Source organism: Amblyomma mixtum, chromosome 3 (genome assembly GCF_055824585.1).
Source record: "Amblyomma mixtum isolate Tamu chromosome 3, ASM5582458v1, whole genome shotgun sequence".
NCBI lineage: Eukaryota > Metazoa > Arthropoda > Arachnida > Ixodida > Ixodidae > Amblyomma > Amblyomma mixtum.
Genome location: NC_143014.1, coordinates 169,681,227 through 169,699,296, shown reverse-complemented (window position 1 = coordinate 169,699,296; position 18,070 = coordinate 169,681,227). Strand labels below are relative to the sequence as shown.

At 46.2% G+C, this 18,070-nt stretch overlaps 1 protein-coding gene across 3 annotated transcripts in view; it reads left to right on the top strand.

The window, feature by feature from the left end:
- The window catches only part of LOC149352675 (heat shock factor protein 1-like), a 49,016-nt gene extending 30,946 nt beyond the window's left edge, over positions 1-18,070 (top strand). For 2 of the 3 annotated variants that reach the window (XM_089581892.1, XM_089581894.1), the window contains exons 8-11: positions 349-493; positions 5,427-5,465; positions 9,867-9,906; positions 12,707-18,070. In XM_089581892.1, the coding sequence (XP_089438018.1) occupies positions 349-493; positions 5,427-5,465; positions 9,867-9,906; positions 12,707-13,017 (535 nt within the window). In that variant the 3' untranslated portion in view covers positions 13,018-18,070. The remainder of the gene's footprint in view (positions 1-348; positions 494-5,426; positions 5,466-9,866; positions 9,907-12,706) is intronic. The other variant, XM_089581893.1, reaches the window with a different exon arrangement.

The following is an 18,070-nucleotide window of genomic DNA, read 5'->3' as shown; positions in this document are numbered from 1 at the left end:
TTTGAGCTTGAATTTCATTTTGTTTGATCAAGTTTTCGATCTCTTGTGCATTTTGAATTAATGGGGCTCTACTGTACACATTATATGGCAGCTTAGGCATTGGCGGCGAGTGCGAACGAGGTCCGAAAAATCAAGCAGTCAGTTGCGGTGCGTCCGAAATTTCAGGTGCTCTTATACATTGGCTCTACGGGCCATGTCACGGTGCCGCGAAAAAGTCTGAATAATCAAGCATGTCCGAAAATTCAGGTGTCCAAATTTTCGGTCGTCGACTGTAGTAAACATTGTAAGCAAGAACATAACCATGCACCTTAGTGCAAAGCAATTTGATCTTGTGTGTGTTGATTGCAGGGTTTTTGCCGACCATTTGGAATCCATCGATTCTGACCTGGACTGGCTGCACGACCAGCTGATGAGTGGAGGGCTCAACTTGGACACTTCCACACTGATGGGGGTATGTCCTGACTGGACGGGGCTCTTCTCGGGATCTTCAAAGGTAGATGAGCGAAAAAGTATATTCCGATGCACACACATAATTGTGTGAACTACACTGCAGTCACAACTTGATAATGCAGCAGAGGCCCCACCTCCGCCGATTTATCATAATTTTCTGGCTCTTCGACGGATAAGAGAGTGCCTAGAACCACTGCTAGGGACACCAAATCTTGCATTTGGAACAAGCTCAGAATGACCAGTAGGAAGTTGCACATGTTTTTAAAAAATGCTTTCATGAGCATAGGTCGTTTGCAACAGCAACACAAAAAGTTTTTTTTTTTTCAGTGAAAGCTTGGCGTCGAACAGCTGAGTGATCTTGTCCTGGAAAAACGTGAATGTGCATTTTTCTTCCTCTACCGGAATAAAATTTATTTTATTCATTTATTTCTTTCAAAGGAATAAATTTAGAATTAAATTTATTATTGAAAGAATTAAATAATTTTTTTTCTTTCAAAGAAATAAAAAATTTGGTATTCACAACCAGGATACCAGCAAAACTATTGCCATGGCACGCTTTGCAGGTCTTCACGCTTCCGTATCACTGCGTGTGCACTTTTGTCCTCATGAACACGAGTTGTCAGTGACATTGGAATGCACTTCTCTCTTGGCCAGCGTGTCTGGTGCACTCTCATCTCCACACCAAAACAACTGGCCAAGATGCACACAAGCAACAGTTGTGTCATGAGCCATTCGCGAGAAGTCACTTTTCATTCCTATTTAATGTGGCAAGATGGAGAGCCTCAGCAACTAGTGACGTGGGGGAACTGTTTGCATTCTCAGGGAAAGAATGCAGTGTTAGTGCTGAAGTAAACACTAACACTTTCTACTTTATAACCTTGCATTTATTACACAAACCTGGAACGTTTCTGCCCTTCATTGAGTGGACATTGGGTTGATGCAAAGTAGGTATGCACTCTTTTACTTGCAAAACACTGCAAGATGCACACCGGTTTCTGGATGCTGAGCCCACCATCACGATGGAATCAGCTGTGGCGGTGCGGGGACACTGGTTCTCACTGGCATTTCCCCAACTGCTGCTACGCTATGACTCTGGCACTTGATGGCTTTTATCCACTTCACAGAGCACAGAACATACTCATATGGCGCGAATATGGACGACGTAGCTTTATGACGTGCATGCTACCTGGCATTCATGATAAGCAGGATAAAATGATTTTGGCCACTGCGTATTCGTCGGCGGCTGAGGTGTTTACCGATAGACTGTGGGATCAGTTGATGCAGTGCAACGTCTATGCGCTCGCTAGCTTTCGCTGACATTTTCCCTTCCTGTCGCAGCGCTTGCAAAAGGGTGCACGGTGATGACACAGATGGCACTTTGTCACAAGTGTGTTCCACAGAATTCGCAATATACAGCACAAAATACCGTATATACTAGTGCAAGGGCTGCACCCCCAACTTGGCAGCCAGTTATTAAAAAAAAAAAAATGCCATAAGACTTGTTTCATGTGTGCATAAATTTGCACACATGAAACACCCGGCTTGCGTGCCGACTCCGCCCGGAATTGCGAACTCAGTGCCTCGGCGCTGCTAACTTGTCTTGTGTGCTCAGCATTTGCACCAGAAAGGACAAAATGTTGTGCTCCTGTGCTAGCGGTGAGTTTCTTTGCACCGCCGCGCCGCCCGTCAAGCTCAGGCACCGGCGGAATGCGCCGCAGTAGCACGCGCCGCTCGGCCAGTGTCAGTAGGCCTAGTGTGCTTCGCATCAAAGCCACAGCAAAAGTGCTTTAAATTTAGTCTAAGTTCATCATAAAAGCTCTACCCTTATTACCAGTGTACCATTACACAATAACATCACAGTGAAATGAATGTACAATTGATTTCCGCAAGGCCTTTGAAAGTGCAGCTAGTGAAAAAGCCCGCCAGGCGAAGGCTAGCTGCGGGTCGCATGCTTGGAGCGCTGCTCTGAACCGTCGGCCGAAGCATCATTAGCGCCAGTCGAATGCCTGATCTTGATAACTTTGAAGCACAAGAGGTTTGTCAGTACACTGATCTGACAACCTGTTTTACTCCGAGCAGTTAATCCATACCAGTCGTCGGGTGTGCGTCTTGCCATCCACACTTTCAGTCGTTAGGTTTCAGAGGGATTCGCTGGGGCTCGGCTAATGAGGTGTAAAAATGAGTATCGCAGCATAATAGAGGGACGTTTAATCGGGGGCTCCACTGTAGTCGAAAAAATTTGGCGGAAAAATTCCAGTCCCGTGTAAGAGCTTCACCCCATCCAAACCGCTGAAAAAATGTGTGGCCCTTACATGAGTATATACAGTAAATGCAACGGGCTTTCCACGCCGGCGGTCTAGGCGACGGCATACAACATAGCGTAGGCAGCCATTTTGAAAAAAGTTCGGCATTGTACTGTTCGTCACAGTTGGCTGGCAGATGTGTACAAATATCAGGGGCATTGGGTGGTGGGGCTTCTGCTGCATTCTCAAGTTGTAACCGACTATAGGTGGATTGCTTACCTATTCCCCAAACTGAGTAAAGGGCATAAACGGCACTGAGCTATGGAACAAACTTATTGTATTATGTAAGTATTTTGTGTTATTGGGGAACAGATTAGGCTTTCTGGCATTCAGAAAGCTCGAATTTATTGCAAAAAGATGTGCTACATTTTCATAATGATTAATATGAAGCTCCCTGCTCTTTACCAAAGGACTGATATATTATAAACAGTCGCAGACCGATTTTTCGGACTCGGCGGGACCCGAAAAATGGTCCGAATAATCGAACAGTCCTAAAAATCCTTGAACTTAAAAAAAAAAAATTTTCTGGGGAAAACCGGCTTTCAAAATCGCAAAAATCGGCGCTCCCCATGTTCCGCCTACAAGCGATATTAGACTGAGTCATAGCCGTGCTTTCTTCCTGTCCGCACCCTATCACATCATTATACCAGATAGTGGGACGCGGCCGCGGTCATGCCGTGAATGAATGCAGTCGCTGCACGAAGCAACAACAGTCAGTCTGCATGGGGCAATGACGCTGGCGAAGACGGGAAGGTAACCCATGGGTAACCGACGGGAAGACGCGAGCGGTAGTGAGCGCCTCCGAATGCAGTCCCCCCTCCCCACCTCTACCGTATTTGCTGCCCCGCACCGCAGGGGGCGTCGTCCAAGCCGCAGTGGACGCTGCAGCTGTCCCACTTTCCCGTTCTGCCGTTTTCAATGCGATTGTTCTCTCTTTGTAGGCCATCTCGATGGTAAGGGAGAGCATCCCATTATCTCCCCCTTTTTTTTTTCCAGATTCGAGGGCCAATTTTCGGGGCTTTGGCATTCGGCTACTGACCCAAGGTCGCAGGTTTCAATCCTGGCCATGATGGCCACATTTCTGTGAAGGCAAAATACAAAAATCGCGTGTGCTGTGCAACGTCAGCTCATATTAAAAATTGCAGGGGACACTCAAACTCCGACTTAAGGGTATGATGCAATGGCGTAATGGGTTAATTCCCATATATGCAGAAGGCCATTCTGTACTTTACGTTCTTATAACGCTGGGAGCCCTTATACCCCTCCTGGCGCAGTGGTGCAGCGGTTAAGCGATGCACCCCTGCCCTGTGATGGCAGGCGCTTCCAGCGGTGGACCTTGTGCGGCCCAGGTTGCCCTTCCCGGGTGACCAATCATTAATTTAACGGTCACCTGCCACCGGTGGGCAGTTTGCTTACTATCCGGTGGGCAGGTTGTGATGACGCCGCAAGGTCACGTGACCTAGGTGGCCCACCTGCCTCCCAGGTTGCTCTCTGGGGACCACCTACCAGAGTCATGCCTGTGATTTTTTTGCTGACAACGCTGACGCCGGCGTTAAAAACCCCACATTGTCTAAATTGATCCGGAGCCTTCCACTGCAGCGTCCCTCATAGCCCATATGTTGCTTCTGGGCGTTGAATCCCACAGTTTACTATTTCACCCTGTATTTAAAGTTTTTAGTTAAGGCATACTGCCACTTTGAATAAGCTTTCCACAGTCCTCCAAGGTGCTTTTTAATGAGATTTCACTGTATACAAGGCAGAGGTGCTGGATGGTTCTAAGCATCTGTTGACCTACTGTGTTCTCAAAGGTAGTGGAATGTATTGTGAATAACAGGCTCATCAGTAACAGCGTAGGCTACTTGTTATAAGTAGAAAAATTACATTTCTAAGTGGTATTGCATTGTAACCGAAATGTATCTTCTCTATTTCAATGAACATGGTATTTCCACAGTGTTCTGTTATGGTTACTTCTCACTTTTCTTAATTTATCACTGCCAGCACTTGGGCTTCTGATCATTTTCTGTTCATCACTGAGGCAAGTTACCTTGCCTGTTTTAAAGATCTGCAGCGCACTTGGAACAACTAAAGAAAAAGAACACATAGAGGATAGTGCTCAACTCCAGACTGTTGGTCTATTGGAATGACATTTGCGTGTAAGATTGATATAAAATTATGTGATACATAAAAAATTTAAGCACCTAATGAAGTACCTAACAAAAAAATATCACACAGCTTAATGTACTGATAAAATCTGTCAGAACAAAGTAAAGATACTGTCGGGCCATGGTGTCCAGAAGTAACTAATCATCCTTGTGCTGTGCTCTTGAGGTTTGGCGTACTCACTGTGTACCACCCTTTCGTACAACGAAAGCTTTGACCATGTATTTTCCATATAAACTAATGAAGCTATTACTTCATAAACACTGAAAGTTCAATGCATATATTATACTTGTGTCTTTTTCTTGACACTGTTATTAGACTATCAAGTTATTGAATTAATAAATGCTATTTGTAAAACTGGGAAAAATTTTTGTTGCAAGAAGTCTCTACTGAAGTGCTGTAATGAGCTCTTACAGTGGATCATGCTGTCCGGAGCTCTGTTTCTTAAGCTTGTTCTGCATGAAGTGCAAGAAGTGTGTGTTCATAACACATTCTCTCTCTTTCTCTTTTTAGTTATTTTCTCCTGAAGATCCACTGACATCTCGCTTGGGGGTAAGTTCTTTATACATAGTATACTAAATCTGTCAAAATGCGAGTCTTTACATCCTGCCAGTAGAGTCCATGCGGGTCCTTGAAAACCTTTGAATTTCTGTTGTACTGGTTTTTAAATGATTGGTATAACATTGAGGCAGGAAAGAAACAGAGTGGGTCAGGAATAATTGCGATCTCTTAGTATCCTGTCTGGAATCAAGGAGAAATCAGCATGAGCAGGGCAAGTAATGAGAAGGGAAAATAACCAGTGGTTCCAAGTGAATTCCAAGTGAAGGAAGTGTATGGGAATAAGGTGTTTGCAGCTGGTGCTGGAGAAGGTTTATTCGAGCTCACTGGGTTTCTCTCTTGCAGTGGATGTAGTTAGGCATGTAGTTAGGCTGGTGGTGATGAAAGGGGGCAGCCACGGTCAAACACTTGCACCTACTAAATTTTGCTTCTTTTGCATAAAAATCATCATGTTGTGGAGAATTCCACTGGTAGTTATGGAGCAGGGTATTAAACCCACACCACAGTGGCCAATCAGTGCATGCATGCGGGTGTATATACCATACTTACTCGAATAATTTGCGCCCTAAGTAATTTGTGTGCCTCTAATTTTATTACTCAGATTTATGAAAAAAAAAAAAAACTTACTCGCATACTTTACGCTTCCTGAGCTGCACGAGCACACCAGCATGCACGCAGGTGAGTGCAGGGCAGGCTCGGGAAGATAGGCACACGGCCTCGTTGCCATGTGCGGCTGTGAAAGGTGAGTGAGTAGTGTCAAAAAAACATCAGTAATTCGTTTGTAAATTGGCTCCGGTAAGGAAAAGTCAATTGCATGCCGTTTACCCGGCTCGCTTGTGCCAGCAGTTGCTTTCCTGTATGAACGGCTGCGTGAGCAAACTTTCGGTAACTTCCAGAGCATGCGTCACGCCAGAATCCTAAACTACTGAACCGTTGGCTGTTCTGTTTGCCGCTACTCAGTCAAGCCACATGCAACGAGAGTGCCTTTTTCTCGCCTAGCATCTTCATTTGCCTCTGACTGCTGGCTTTGTGATTGTATTGTTCTGTGTTTATTGCTTTGAGCTGTGCACATGCTGTCATGCCATCACACGGGGAACTACATAACATGGGTTGGGCTTGCGCGGGCCGGCGGGTAGGGAACCGGGGGTGCGGTATGTGGCGACATTTTTTTTTGCCAGAGAGGGTTGCGATTTGCGGGGTCGACTTATATGCAGCAGTATACTGTATACATTGCGCGTTATGACCATCTTAGAGTTTTTAGGTCATGTTCGTGAAATCTGTGTAATTTGTGCACCCACTTTTTGAAGTTTTGATTTTGCGGGAAAAAAATAAAAAATGCGCAAATTACGCGAGTGAATACGGTGGATCAGCGCAAAACGGACAAGGGACCAAGGAAAGAGAACACGACACGGGCGCTGTATCGTGTTCCACAACTGATCCACAGTATGAATTACTTCCAACTTGCCCAGCAAAACGTATTGTTGAATACGGTATTCATACCTCTTTGTAAGAAGAGTTGTCTGCTGCGGTGTCGGTGCAACCATTGATTCTAGGCTGTTTGTGAGACGTTTCAGGGAACATTCTTTTAATAAACATCTTGTCGGGCACATTTGTTTATTAATCATTGCAGCTGCCGCAGTGGCTCAGTGGTTATGGTGCTCGGCTGCTATCCCGATAGACGTGGGTTCGATCCCAGCCGCAGCATTCGCATTTCGATGGAGGCGAAGCACTAGAGGCCCATGTACTGTACGATGTCAGTGCATGTTAAAGAACCCGATGTGGTCGAAATTACTCGGAGCCCTCTGCTGCTGTGTCCCTCATAGCCTGAGTCGCTGTGGGACTTTAAACCCCATGAAACCAACCAAACCTTAATCATTGCTGCTGCTGTTCTCCTAGCTACTGCAACCTCTGTCTGAATTGCACATGCAATCACGCAGCAGCATGGAGAGGCATAGGCTCATGCAGGGAAGGTCTCGGTTATGTGCTGTCAGACTCCGACTAATGCCCAGAGCTGACTTCGGTTGCTAACGTGGAGGCATCGTGACACAGCTCAGATGCAGGCAAAGTTCCATTTTCACAACAGGGATGCACCGCCAGCTTGTCAGGGCAGCAATGAACATTTGTCTAGCTGATACTGCGTTATTCAGGGACACTTGTAGTCACACTTTGGCGCCTTGGAAACGGTTTAGAACAAAGCATCCTTGATGCACTTCACACGGTGTTGGCAATAGAGTGCAAGTTTGTGCTCACGCACTCTCAGTAAAAAAGGACAACAAAAAGAAAAAAGAGCCTGCAGGACTGAATTAACAAAGGGACGGATGTAAGAAGGCCTCACAGCCAAGTACACTAAACATTTACAGCCCTGAGCCATTTCAGTCTGCATGAACTGCTTGTGCAGCTTCAATGCCAGTTTTCTTAAGTGTTTAATGACCCGACTGCCTTGCTTTGGAGAGCATAGCACATTAATGGCTAGACGAATTTTCATGCCGTTTGTTGCGTTGTCTTCCATAATACATAGTTAGTGCCAAGATTTTCAAAAATTTCTGAATTACATCACTAATTTGACATGGCATTAATTGGCACACTGCGGTAGTATGGACGTAGCATTCTGTGATGAAAAAATCAGGCTGATAAAAATTAATTAAAGCAAGACCTGGTACCAAGCAATCTTTGAGGTGCCCTACCGCGGTGGCTCAATGGTTACGGCGCTCGGCTGGTGACCCGAAAGACGCGGGTTCGATCCCGGGCGCAGCGGCCGAATTTCGATGAAGGCGAAATTCTAGAGGCCCATCTACTGTGCGATGTCAGTGCACGTTAAAGAACCCCAGGTGGTCGAAATTTCCGGAGCCCTTAACTACGGCGTCCCTCATAGCCCGAGTTGCTTCGGGACGTTAAACCCTAATGAACCAAGCGTTCCTTGAGGTAAAATTTTAGTGACTGCAGATTGCTATAGTAGGATACAACTTAAAAAAACAGCAGTTGCTAATACTGGGCCGCGGTCCGCCACGTCTTGTATTACTCTGGTGGCCAATCGCAACAGTAAACGAAATCAGCTTTTTAATGTTTGAATATATCAAACAATCCACGCATCAGAATTCTAGAGCTCATAATTTTTTTTCTTGTGACAAGCTCCTTGTTTAGGTAACAAAATACGTTTAAGCAGCGGACTACTTTTTCGTCGGGGAGGAATTCTGTGCGGGGAGGCTGAATGTGGGCGGAGCTTCACTGCAGACTTAAGTTGTATCCGACTATAGTATATTTTGTTATGCCTGGCTTTTTACAAGCCTGGTTGGTATACGAATCAAGCACATGATCTGTAAGATCAAGACTTAAGATATTGCAGTGAAATTTTATATTTAATCTTTTAAGGCACTTTTCATTATGCAAGGCAAATTTTGATGCCCTGTGCCAGAAACTTTGACCCCCCCCCCATTGAAATTGAGCCAGCAGAACTGCGGTACTGGCCTGATTTCTTATTGGCAGTGTTGTTTCAACCACTATGCATGCTAATTGTGCCTTACTCAAACATTGTTGTCCGTTTCAAATGCCCGCTGGATGCTGAATGTGAGTGCGAGGCTTTTTTCAGTGGCCCTTGAGATTCCAATGGCCATTTGCAAACCTCCTATGAGTCGATGTCCATCGAGTTCAATGTTAATTGAAAACCGCTGTGTGGCACTGGGCAATCCCCATTGAGTTTGATGTCCACTGACTCAATGGGGATTTGAAACTGCCCGTGTGACGAGGGTATGACAAGCGGTGGCTAGTTTTAAAGCACCGTCCGCTGTGGCTCCAATGCGAAATGCCTAGTGAGCGGTGCTCTGCCAACATGCCGGTGGGTGGCACGTCGCTGAAAGAAGCGCATTCTCTAGCGTGGTCTTCGCTAGACCCACTTCCGACACCACTGCACCACCCACTGTGGACATGCCCAGGAACTTCGCTGGTGCGCGCTCGTGTTCTTCAAGAGGCAGGCTTGTCTTCCAATAATGACTCAGATTTCCACTTTTGGTTGACAGAAAACATTTGCACTCGAAGTTTATGTGACTTTTTAGACATAACCAGACTTCATGCTTTTTTTGTCACATTTCATAACGTTCCTTACTGACATGTTTTATGCCATGTGGCAACTTTAGTGTCACAAATAAACAATTCTCTAGCGTGGGTGCAATGTATTATCGCTTCTGGATTGCAGATAAGATTATCCAGTGCCATTTTTTATATATCAAAGTGTCGATATATCGAACAAATTTGCCATCCCCTTCGAGTTTGATATGTCTGGGCTCGACTGCGTGCGTGTATTCATAAAAGCCTAGACTGTGAAGTGTGCTAAACCCTTTTCCTGAGTTCTTTGCACTTTGAAAACCTAGTCTTGCAACTTGAAATCTGGTTATGTTTCAGGACTTGGCTACTGAAAACAGGTGTTCTTCAGATGCTGTTGGTAAGTAGGTTAAATGTATCTTGCTTGTGATATGCACTTCTTGCATCTTCATTTTTTGAAGCTTGACCTTGAGGGTGACCTTGGCCAAAGCTTAAGTAAATAAATAGTATAAATACTGCCATGACTGGGATTCGAACCCGCGGTGGCGTGAAAAGACCAGGTTCTTCGCTGGCCACTGCACGAGAGCACTATGCTATTGCCGCAACCTATCATGCCTCGTGCTAAACTGCAACACACTCTTGCACTGTGCATTGCAAGTCGTCAACTAATACTGCTATGGATACGCACTCTGGTGCTGTGCATTGCACACCGTCGTCTTCATCAACTAATACTACTATTGAACTAACATCGTCACCAGATGTGCCGATGAGACAGCAAAGCAAAAACATGAGCCAACCATGCTAACTAAACACATGCTTTCGCACGTTTACTTGGTTTAACTGCGTTAAAACCCTACCATTTTTTTTTTCTGTTAGCTTAGTGTGCTGGGATATAGAACAGTGAGATGTCTGGCTACCTTGAAAGTTGTATGACAATAATAGGTCCAATGCACTAAAGAATGCCGTGAAAAACCCCTCGAGACTACGTACATAGAATACCTAAATCAGCCATAATTGCTTAGGAAGGGCACTTAAAAATTGGTGTAATATTTGACATAGGTGCCAGGTTGTTAAATGAAAATATGTGCAGTAGTTCGAAACTTTTATATGGAATAGCATTACTTTGTTTACATTGAGATAATACAGTAAATTCAGGAAGCACCTTTTACAGCTTTCAATGGAATTAATTGCAGACATGACCTTACTAGGGTATTGAATTTTGTTCTGAATGGCCACTTCGAATACTTTAATATACAGTGGCATCCCATAGCACACAGGCATTTCTTCATCTTAAATCATCTGATGCAGCCACCATGGCCGGCTTTCAGTCTCGCAACCTTATACTCCGTCTCACAAGATGTTTGCAGCACTACGAAAGGTACAGCTCTCTCGTCCAATCAGGATGGCGCGCACTACATTAGTGTGTTCCTACGCGCCTGTGGCTCGATCCACCTGATGTACAGGTGGCTTCTTTCTACCTCTAGCAGGTGGCGCGTGATGTCTTTTTATTCTTTTTTTGGTTTGTTTTTGGACAGGCGGACGCCCGTTCCAAAGGGACTAGCCCCACTTTTTTTTTTTTGTACCGGTACCGGTACCGGCGGCGACACTGCACAATGTGCGTCGCTTCGATTAACATCGCATTCCGAGAGCGCTTCTTGTATCGGAAGCCAAGTTTCTTCAACATCCTCTGCATTGTCGCTGCGGACACGGTCGGTAGCGTTTCGTCCTCTTCGAAATGCGCAACCACCTTCGCGATAGTTGGAATTTCCCCTCTCTGGAAAAAGGTGTGTACCACCCTTCGCAACACGCTGAGGTCAAAATTGTCCAGCTTCTTTGTCCGCTCGCGGCCTCTTCCGCCAGAACGCTTCTTCGGTGACAACACTCGGCCCGCGTTCAACGTCTCCGTTGTCCACTTGTAAAGCGTTCGCTCGCTCACCTGCGTGAGTTTTGCCGTCCTCTTGATGAGCGCATTTGTACTCCAACTGCCCCCGCACTCGACGCGAAGCGCTTCAAGAACATTTAAAGCCACCTGCTTTGCCTGCGTGGGGAAACAGCGCACTGTCGGTGTAGAGCACACAGGAGACACAACAGACTCAACCGACGCCATGTTGGAAAGTGGCGACGCATCACTACCTCGCAGCAGGCCTCCGCAGAGCTGTGTCCGTACGGGCTTTGTCTGGTAATTTCACCAGTGATTGAAACACTCCCTACCATTTAAATATACCTGTCCAAATCATGTTTTTAGTTGCAATGCTTATTGTTTTGATTAATAGTCATACACTCCTCAAATATTCGAGGGACTATTTTCTGCATTTCTGCAGCCCTGATTGGACGAGAGAGCTCTACCTTCCGTAGTGCTGCAAACATCTTGTGAGACGAAGTATAGATACTGCAGCTGATTACCTTAGGCACTGCAGTGAGGACAACCACAGTTTGTGTCAAGAAATTTAGTTAAATGTGTCTGCTTCCGCGACTATATGGTTGTGCTGTGTGGTGCACTAGTATGGGGCTTGTGTGGTAGCTTCAAGCCTGCAAGTCTATTTATTGAGAACTTTTGATGGATGGATTGCAACTTTTGCATGCATGCAAGCTAAGTTTTTTTGTGTGTGTTGCCTTTATTGTAGCAGCCACTTTAAATGTGAGCGTCATTTTCTGTAATGTGTATGTACATGTGTGGTTATATCGTTCGTTATAAACTGTTTCATTATAGTGAGGTTTGACTCTGCTTGCCGTTCGACTTTGATCTACAGCCGTGCATATAATGAGTGGCTCCAGTGGCTGAAAACTGCAGCATTCACTTAAGTTTGCTCAGTAAACAGTCTGTTTTATGTTCTTTTGATAACTCCATGAACACATGACATTTGTTGCATAATTAACGCTCAGTAAATGTGCTTGATGCTTAGCAGTGCTGCTGTCTGCTAATGGTAATAGATTGCTACCTGTTAGTGTTAACTTTCATTAGCAGAGGCTGTTTCCACTGCTTTTCATTTTCTGAGGAAACAACTGAAAAGTGCAAGCATTATTTTCTGTGTGCGTTTAAGCTGTGTTGTGTAAAAATATGCCAGTTGTGTTCCTTGTCATACCACAGAAGTTCCAAGCAGTGCTGTGGTGCACTTTATATTAATTTATTACATTTTAATGCTCGAGGTGACAAGGTTGCTGGCCTTTTTTCTTGTGGCTCAGTTGTTTTTCTCATGCAGGTAACGAGGTAGTGCAGTATACACCAAGCCTCACTGACCTGGGAATCGAAGAGGACCCTTCATTCCAACCTGTTCATGAACTCCTTTTGTCTGATGATGAACTCCCAAGGAATTCATCAGCAACGAATGTAACCAATGGTGCATTGATCAGCTCACTGGCCACCACTAAAGAAAATCCAAGTTCACAATCCATATCCCCTTCCATCCTTTACCCAGATGACTTCAAAGCAGTGGCTCAGACTGGTTCACGGTTAGTTGGGAAGAAAGGATCTACTTTTGGTAAAAAGCGCCGTGGAAGTAGCAGGAAGTGAAATGTGCTAGCTATCTGGCCATCAACCAATGTGAGCTTCCCAGTATGCCTTACGTGTTGTGGAAGTGCCGACGGCAGCTCCCATGATTTATTTACTTTCACTGCGAGATCAGAATTTGGGGGGTAGATACTTTCACTAACACTAATAAAAAAAAAAAAGCTCAAAAGGCAAAGCTCAAAGAAAAGAGCAAACTTGATAAATGTAGATCCTATGAACAACAAGCACAGACAGTTTACAACTGTCTGCAGCATAAAGAGAGGACTTGATATGTGAAATATGGATCCAATGAACCACAAGCAGAGACAGTTTACAACTTCCTGCAGCATATGTGGCTGTGCAGGATAAGTGAAACTCTGATTATGGCCACACAGCCATTGATGACACCTATGACTTGGATTAACAGGAAGGGGACTCAACATGACAACAGCATGCGACAAGCCACAGCTCTGTTAACTGCTACGGCTGAAAATTTAAATGTAGCAAAAATTTGCTGGCAGTTTAGCATTGCTAAACACGGAATATTGAGCAAAAGCAGGTTTTTGCAGGTGGGCACGAACACCATGTACATGAAAGCGAGATTGAGGTGTCCATTGATCCAGGGAGCCAGCTGTGCGCCTTTCCTTTCTTCAGAATCAACGGACTCTATAACGTTGTCAACGTCAGCGCCAATGAACGCCGGCGGCTTACTTGTTTTACGTGGTAGCATATAAAGCTGGTTCGGTCAAAAAGCCGCCAGTGACGTAGTTATAGTCGGCACTGCGCATTGGAAAAAATCGTATCATGCCAACTGTTTGCCCCAGAGTGATCCGGATGGTGTCGTATGTTCAGCATTTCGTGCAGCATAAACTTACTAGTTAAGTTAGAGCCTAGCTTGCGGCAGAAATTCGAACCGGTGACCTATAATCGGGGGCTGCGGATGTCCACCGAGATATGTGAAACAGTTACTGCGTCAGTTCCTTTCCTCAAAAAAAGGTGTGGTTCAACTACTGCTGAAGCTGGTTTCAGAGCGAAAGCTATGGCATATCGGGCAACTATAAGTGGCTTGGTGTAATGTTGAGTGCGTTCCGGACACTGGATAGGCAGTGCACCCACCCTGCCACCCTGGCAGGTGGAAATTAATGGTTGATTGCGAGAGTTTGCTCACCCAGTGAATGCTGCGGCCTATTGCAGCAGTGCCGTGTGTCTGCCACGTTATGAGCGCTAACTCATGCAGCCCACATCTCTCTCTCATCACCCCAGGTACCGATTAGCGCGATTCAGGTGTCCACTGACCCAAGTAACCATTTATGCACACTTCCTTTCCTTAAAATCATCGCAGTATAAAATGTTTTCAACGTCAATGCCAATGAACACAATGAATGCCGACGGCCTATGGCTTCAGTGCTGCATTTCTGCCACAACGTTGTAAATGCCAACGCATGTAGCGCACATCTGTCACTGCCGCCACATAGCTTAAAGCACGACTGAAGTGTCCACTGTTCCAAGAGGGCAGTGATGCGCCTTTACTTTGCTTTTGAAGCTCAAGGTCATTTGAAGGTCAAATTTGTACGGTTCACGATTGAAGCCCGAGGTCCTATAGTGAAGCTTTCGCTTCAAAATGCGTTGCAGTCAGGGGTGTTTCTAACGGGCAAGGCGTCACGCCGAACGGGTGATGGCGTTCCGTGGACTCCCTGGCAGCGCTGCAACACGCTGTCGCATTCCACTACTAAAGGCGAAGCATAAGTGTCTTCAAATTTTTTGTTTGGTGTGTTTTTTGAGGAAAGGAAATGGCACAGTAACTGTCACATCTCGGTGGACACTTGAACCACGCCTTAAGGGAAGAGATAGAGGGAATGAGAGAAGATATGTCATGTGGCTGCCACACCTCCACCGCTTCTCCACTTGAAGGTCGAATTGTGGTGCCAATGACCTTGGCTTGACTAGGCCAGTAAAGCTTTCGCTTTAAAAAGTAGCTTAGCTCTGGCTGAACCAGAACTACCACAGAGAAAGAATGCTGTGCATTCATGTATGTGCTGACAGCATCGTTAATGAAACGTACTGCACCCTGCACTGTAGCAAGCTTTTGTGATGGATGTCACTTGAAGTGATCGCTGAAGTGGATGTAGTGCCTCATGGGAGCTCTCTATGCTCTCATTGTCATGCATGTCAGCCATTATGACCAATGGCCTAACTCCACAAGACCCACTGGAAAGGCTTAAGTCCAGCTAAGTCATCCGGACTAGATATTGCAACGTGGAAAGAATACAGTACCAGCGAATTAAGACAGTGTTTGTGTTCTCATTTACAGTAGAACCTCGATTATACGACTTTCAGGGGAACACGTGAAACCGTCGTATAATTGAACATGTCGCTGAACTGACGCATTTGCATAATAAACGCGTCCGCTACTCTGCCTTTCAAAAATTATTTGTTCTTTTGTCCGCACGTTATAAAATTGCCTGTTTTCGTGCTGCGAGAATTAGTTATGGGACCGCATGCAGCCAGGCTTTTCGGCGCACGAGGTGCGCGTGCTCTTGTCCCTGCGCGTGAAAAAAACGTCACATGCGCCTCAAAAACGATTTAAACGACGCACCAGAAATATGGCTGCTCTGACTCTTCAAAGACGTTTTTCAGCATGCAGTACGACCATACCAGCAGCATGTCTTTCCGTTCAGACTTCTAGAACCGCTGTCAAGGAAACAAACACGATTATTGCCTGGGGCGCGATTTTTGCAGCGTTGTGCGGCCCGCTGGGTGACAGCGCGCTGCTCGCTCGCCTACCGAGCTCCGCAATGAAGCCGCAGCGGAAAGCACTTTGAAACTAGCCGGCGGTGGTGATAGAAATGTCTAATTTTGTCTAATTCTGGTATGAACAAACAGTTGATTTTCCTAATGCCTTCGTCAGCGAAGCGCACGGAAAAACTACAGAGAATGTTTTCTATGTTCGAATCGGTGCAAAAGCATGGGCTTGTGCTATAGAAGAGGATGATGAGCAGGCAGTGCCGCGAGACGTAATGCTTGTGCTAGGCCAGCTGCGAACAAACAACAAACGATTTTGCTCGTGGTTGGTACCCATCGATTAGTGCTTATGCACTAAAATGGGCCTGGCTTTGTCAGTGCATGTTAAAGAACCTTTGGCCAGAGTCCTCCATTCCAGAGAATTATTGCGGAGTCCTCCACTACGGCACCTCTTTCTTCTTTCACTCCCACCATCCTCCCTTTGGTTCGGGTGTCCACTAAGGTGTGAGACAATTGCGTGCCATTTCCTTTCTTCAAAAACCAGTTTTCAATTTCCGTCTTGCAGTGATGGCCGCAGGTCGCATGAGTTTGAACCGTCAGCAGAACTGTCATAACACGCCGTCGTGTGCTTGATCGCATCGTTGCACGCACGTTTCTGTAGTCTCCTCGTTTACTCCCTCTCATACCTAGCACTCTCGACAGGAGAACTAGACAAGATAAACTCCCTCATCCGCAAGACTTACAAAGGCATCTTACGCCTGCCCCCCGGCACCTCCACTGCCCGGATTCAGGCACTAGGCCTCTACAACACAGCAGCGGAACTCAGAAGCCCACTTATTGGGCCAATATAAGCGCCTCTCGCGCATGATGACGGGCCGCCACATCCTCAATCATGTTGGTATCTTCTAAAAGTCCCTCATTTTCCCGCAAAGCCTCCCTTCCCCCTTAATTCATCAGTGCCTTGACATTCGCCCCCTTCCCTGTAACATGCATAGTCTTCCGTACCGCTCGACAGGAAAGGGCGGAGACTCTGCACAAATGCTATGGCAGTAACGAGGAGGTGGTATATGTGGATGCTGCAGAGTATCGCCACCAAAACGCCTTTGCGTACATGGTTATGGACCATACTGGCCGCCCCACTTTCTCTGCCCTGCCTCCCCAGATATCGCTGAGCAGGCAGCCATCGCGCTAGCCATCATCTCTTCGAACCCAACCCCCAAAATTATCAGCGACTCCAAAACCGCAGTCAATAATTTCTCTAAAGGCCGCATCTCTCCCATCACCCTTTGCCTCCTGCAATCTAAACCCACACCATCCAGCTCATCTGGACTCCTGCACACTCCTCCCTCTTAGGGAACGAGGTGGGCCACTCACACGCTGGAGGCACTATTATCTGGGCGGGGCCCAGCTCCTATCCCTACCATGGAGCGAGATGAGCGAGGTACCAGTTGACCACTAATCAGGACATCACCCTAAATTACAGACTTGGCTGATGTGTTTACCCACTGGCCGACAGGTCCCTATCCGCTCGGACGAAATTACCTGGTGCAAGCTTCAAACGCATGCGTTCCCAAATCCCGCAGTTCTCTTCCATATCTACCTCACCCTCTACTCTACCAACTGCAGATTTTGCGGTGGGCACACTACCCTATCCCACATCATGTGGGTCTGCCCTATCACCCCGTTCCGCTTAATCACTACCTCGGAGCAGTGAGAGACTGCGCTGTGCAGCTTGGAGCCGGGCCTTCAGGCTCGGCTCATCTGACGTGCTGACTGGGTCGCCGAGGTGCATAAGTCTTTTTACAGACAATTCCCACTGGCCGTCGTATGAAGCAGGGCGTGCATTTTTCTGTCGTATAATCGAGGTTTTTAATGCATTATCCCTATGAGAGGTTCATGGGGCCCACGCAGATTCATTGTAAAATGTGGGTTGCCGCTTGAACGTGGGACGCATAATCGGGGTTCCACTGTATTCACATTACAAATCCAGGTTAATGTTGCCCAAGCGAAGGCTGTGCATACCATTTCCTCACCCGTGCATGACCTGAACAAGGCTAGGAATGAACCCTCCACAAGAGTTCTAAGCTTTGTAAAGAGAGCTTGAGATGTGTGTGTACAGTGCGACCTTGTGCGAAGTGTGTAAGTGCTGCTTGGGTGTTGCATCATGCAAGGTTGCAGGCAGAAAAAAAACAAGAAAATGGAAGCCTAAGGTGGTTGATCTTGATGTCAGCAGTAATTTCAAGTATGAAGCACTTTTCCTGGCTTAATATTTGGACTCTGTGTAGATTGTTGTAGGAGCACATTCAGTTGTTTATTAAAGGTCTTTTGACACATC